The 3721-nt window shown below is 43.2% G+C and overlaps 1 protein-coding gene across 1 annotated transcript in view; it reads left to right on the plus strand.

The window, feature by feature from the left end:
- The window catches only part of KIAA1211L (KIAA1211-like ortholog), a gene marked incomplete at its 5' end in the record, with an annotated part of 25482 nt that extends 22011 nt beyond the window's left edge, over positions 1–3471 (plus strand). The window contains 3 exons of the mRNA XM_010140115.1: positions 443–642; positions 2369–2504; positions 3326–3471. Of these exons, the coding sequence (XP_010138417.1) occupies positions 443–642; positions 2369–2504; positions 3326–3471 (482 nt within the window). The remainder of the gene's footprint in view (positions 1–442; positions 643–2368; positions 2505–3325) is intronic.
- Positions 3472–3721: the final 250 nt, after the last annotated feature.

Raw genomic sequence — 3721 nt, forward strand, 5'->3', positions numbered from 1 at the left:
AGGAGGTTGCATAGTGCAGGTGGAGCGGGGAGGGGGTTGCTTTTGCTACACCATGGCCCAGCTGTGTCCAGCTTTGAATCGGCTGCTGCTTGTCTTTAAGAGGCCATGAAGCAGATGGGATGATGGGGCAGAAGGGGAGACCTTGTAACACAGATAGATTAATGAAGCTAGATTCGTGTTTTTGCATCTCCGTCACGTGAGTGCAGTGTGAGTTACTGTGGCTCTGGCTGAGCAAAGATGCAAAGTGTTGTTCACCAGTAGACCATTAACTCAAAACAGTGAGCAGAGGAACATTGCTTTCTTGTGACCAGTCTAAACAGAATTCCTGTTTACCCAGGCTGGTCGCATGTCCTGGGATGGATCAGCGTATCAAGCAAGTGTGAGCTGAAGCTAATTACAACTGTATTTCATGTAACTATGTACATAAATAATCTGTCCACAGAGAGAAGTGTGACTTCCCCCGTGCCTGCTGGAGACTCTGGAAGAGATCCCGACACTCTCGCAGAACCAGCCTGGATTTCCATAGCCAGGCAAAAGCAGAGGAGCATGCAGCAGGAGCAGGAACTTGACAGAGAAAAACTTGTGGCTCCGGATGTTAAGTCAGATACAGAAAAACCGGATAAAGAGAAGGAACGAACAGAGGTACTTGTGGTACAAATCTGTGATGCTTTCATATCACCTTCCTGTAGTATTCTTTGGATCTACTGCTACATTATCAGTCATGCTGAAATGATTACAGACACAATGAGTATAATCATAAGTAACAAAGACACTTGTCACAGAAATCTTAGATATTCACAGTCCTCTGATTGTTCAGATAGTAATTTTGTAGCTCCAAGAAATCCTGGAGCTATACAAGGTGTGTAAAGTTTCTTGGGTGCCTGATCCATGTACGTATTGCAAGCTAAAATACCCCAAACGAGGCACTAAATTGTACAGACTCAGATCTCTCTCCGTACAGAGGGAATACACTCTCTTTAACTATCCTTCTAAGCACAGCGTTTCATTGAACCTCCTATAGCTCCTGACTGATTTAACACTGAATGAACAGCTCAGTCCCAGAAGCTGCTAGGTAACCATTTTTAGAGCCTTGAGAAGTGAAATAGGATAAAAATAACTTCTGCGCTTGCAGACAGTGCCAAGATATAAATTCTGTTTCTCTGTATGTGGATAACTCATACTCCCATGTGGTGCCATGGAACATGGGCTCATGCTGCCTCCTCACAGATCCCATGCAAAAGAGGGCAATACCTGTAGCAAGTGATCTTCACAGATGACAAAGCTGTGTCAGCAGAAGTGCTTGGCATTATTCCAGAATACTGACAGGGCTTCCCTGGCACTGGGCTGCCTCGTGCAAGTAGTAGCGCGCAAGTGCTGCCTGTATCGCCTCCTGCACCGTAGGAATCCTGCACTGATGCTGGAGCTGTGTGTCCTATACCAGCATAGCATTCCCAGTGCAAATGGCCTACTTTCTTGCTTCAGATGGTACTGTTAGAAACCCAAATAGCTGTATTATATCCTGGAGTAGGAGAAGATCTCTAGATGATGAAAAATAGCAATGGTTAGATTAATAAGAAAGAATACCTAATAAAATGTCTAGGCAAGATTACAAACTGCAATAATGCTCAATATTGTCACGGCCCTTAAAACATCAAGGGTTTAAATGATCCCAAAATAGAGTTTCTGTGTCAGAGTAGGAAACTCCAGATTTTAGCTGGCAATGTTCCCTAAAATTCATGCTGTGCATTTTATTTCCCTATATCAGCTAACAGAGAAACCTGCCAAGATGCTCCTGATGGCAGCGCATGAGGTTTGGTGCCACTGTACTACTCCCACTTCCTTCTTCTCCCACATGGTACCAGAGACTATCAGTTCAGGGTAGATTTTGATACTGCCAAGAAAATCCATGGGAGGAATCCATGTGTTCGATTACTTTTTTATGGAAAATCCATTTACCGTCAAGCATCTAAAAATACAGTGCCCTAACCCACAAAATTTGGAAGGTGGAAGAGAAACATGAAAAAGAACAAGGCTGTTTCCAAATCCTGTGTTAGCAGAGGTGTGCAAAGGGCTTGGAATACAATTTGTATTGAATGCTATAATAACCTACTCATAGATACCATTATGAATAAGAGATACATAGGGATAGTTTTAACTTGTAAAGTTGAGCGTCACGGACACTAACGTGAAACCACTGGAGCTTCCTGAACAGGTACCAGCTCCAGTGAGACCATTGGGACCAGTGTGTGATGAGCGTGTGTGATCTTTGAACCGTGACAGGCAGCACATCCACTCCCTTTGCTCGCGTTCTTCCGTACTGGTCTCATTCTCTCCGCATCACTTGGATATTATCCCTCTCTGTGCCTAGGGGTCAGCGAAGCAGCAGTGGAGCAAACCTTCAAACTTGGCACTTAAAACCACTTCTGAAGAACAGAGGAAAGAGACAAAGTCTGAAGCGAAGGAGCTGCTGCTGAGAACCAATTCACTGTCACATTATGTCCCTGGTAGGAAACAAAACGGTTAAAATGTAGGCTGTTGCCTCACAACCTTATCAGCAGAAATCCTGCTTAAGTGTGCTGGAAAAGGAGTAGGGAGGGGTTAGATCCTAATCTTTTCCCCAGTCCCACATCAGCAAGGGCAAACTGTTTTCTCAGTACTCAACGTCTGAGGTTTTATTTGATGGAATATCTTTTTGACCACTTTGATTACAGAGTAGTCAAAACTTGTGTTGAAAGAAATGTGAATTGAAAGCATCGGGCCATTTCACAGGACAGGGTCCCAAATGCACTGTCCCAGTGTAAAATGTAAAATGCACGCAAAATTATTTTCGATAGCATTCAGTTTTTGTGTGGTTTCCTCAGCAAGCTGGAATGATGTAATCACAAACCATCTGCCCACCAGACCTCCCACAGTAACTTCAAATCTCTTTAGTAAGTTCAAATTTGAAAGAAGGGCAGAAGTTTTGAAGGTAACAAAATTCCTGTCCGTTGGGGTCTGGGTAAAGGAGTCCTTTGCAAATGAATCTTCTGTTAGTGAAAAGACTCTCTGTTCTTTGGCCTGGGTGTTAACGCAAGGCAAGGAATCCAGGTCATCGTGTTGGCTTTGGTAAGTTCAGGGACCAAAAGATGTTAGTGTGAGAAAAACATTGTATTCTTTTGAGCACATAATGGTTATCCACTCAGTAACATATTCCAGAAGAAGCTTCCGTGTGGAATCTAAAAGGTTTTTTACGGTGGGGCAAGGCATGAGAAGTTTTTAATGGAAGAGCTAGGGTGTATAGCTGCACAGCAAGTGAACGCAGATTGTCCGTGTGCTTTATTCACAGTGGCTTCATCACCAACGCAGGTGGATAAAGAGGAAATAAGCCACTTGAAGAAAGCCAGTCATGCTGCTCCGCATCAGCCGTCATGGATGGAACTGGCCAAAAAGAAATCACAAGCTTGGAGTGATATGCCACAGATTATAAAATAGAACAATGCAAACAAATAGCATCTTTCATAACTAAGTCAACTACTTAACTGAACTTCTACAAACCACCTAATCACGGTGAAGAATGTCTTGGGGCAGGAGAAGGGTTTTATTATACAGCTGTGGAAAAAGAAGTGTGCAATTGGTGCAGTCAAAAAGTTTACCTTCAACTTCATAGCAATCAGGATTGCAAGGGCGATGGATTACTTAAATTATGCTAAGGACATACTGACACTTTGGAAAATAAAACTTT

Source organism: Buceros rhinoceros, unplaced genomic scaffold (genome assembly GCF_000710305.1).
Source record: "Buceros rhinoceros silvestris isolate BGI_N320 unplaced genomic scaffold, ASM71030v1 scaffold5227, whole genome shotgun sequence".
NCBI lineage: Eukaryota > Metazoa > Chordata > Aves > Bucerotiformes > Bucerotidae > Buceros > Buceros rhinoceros.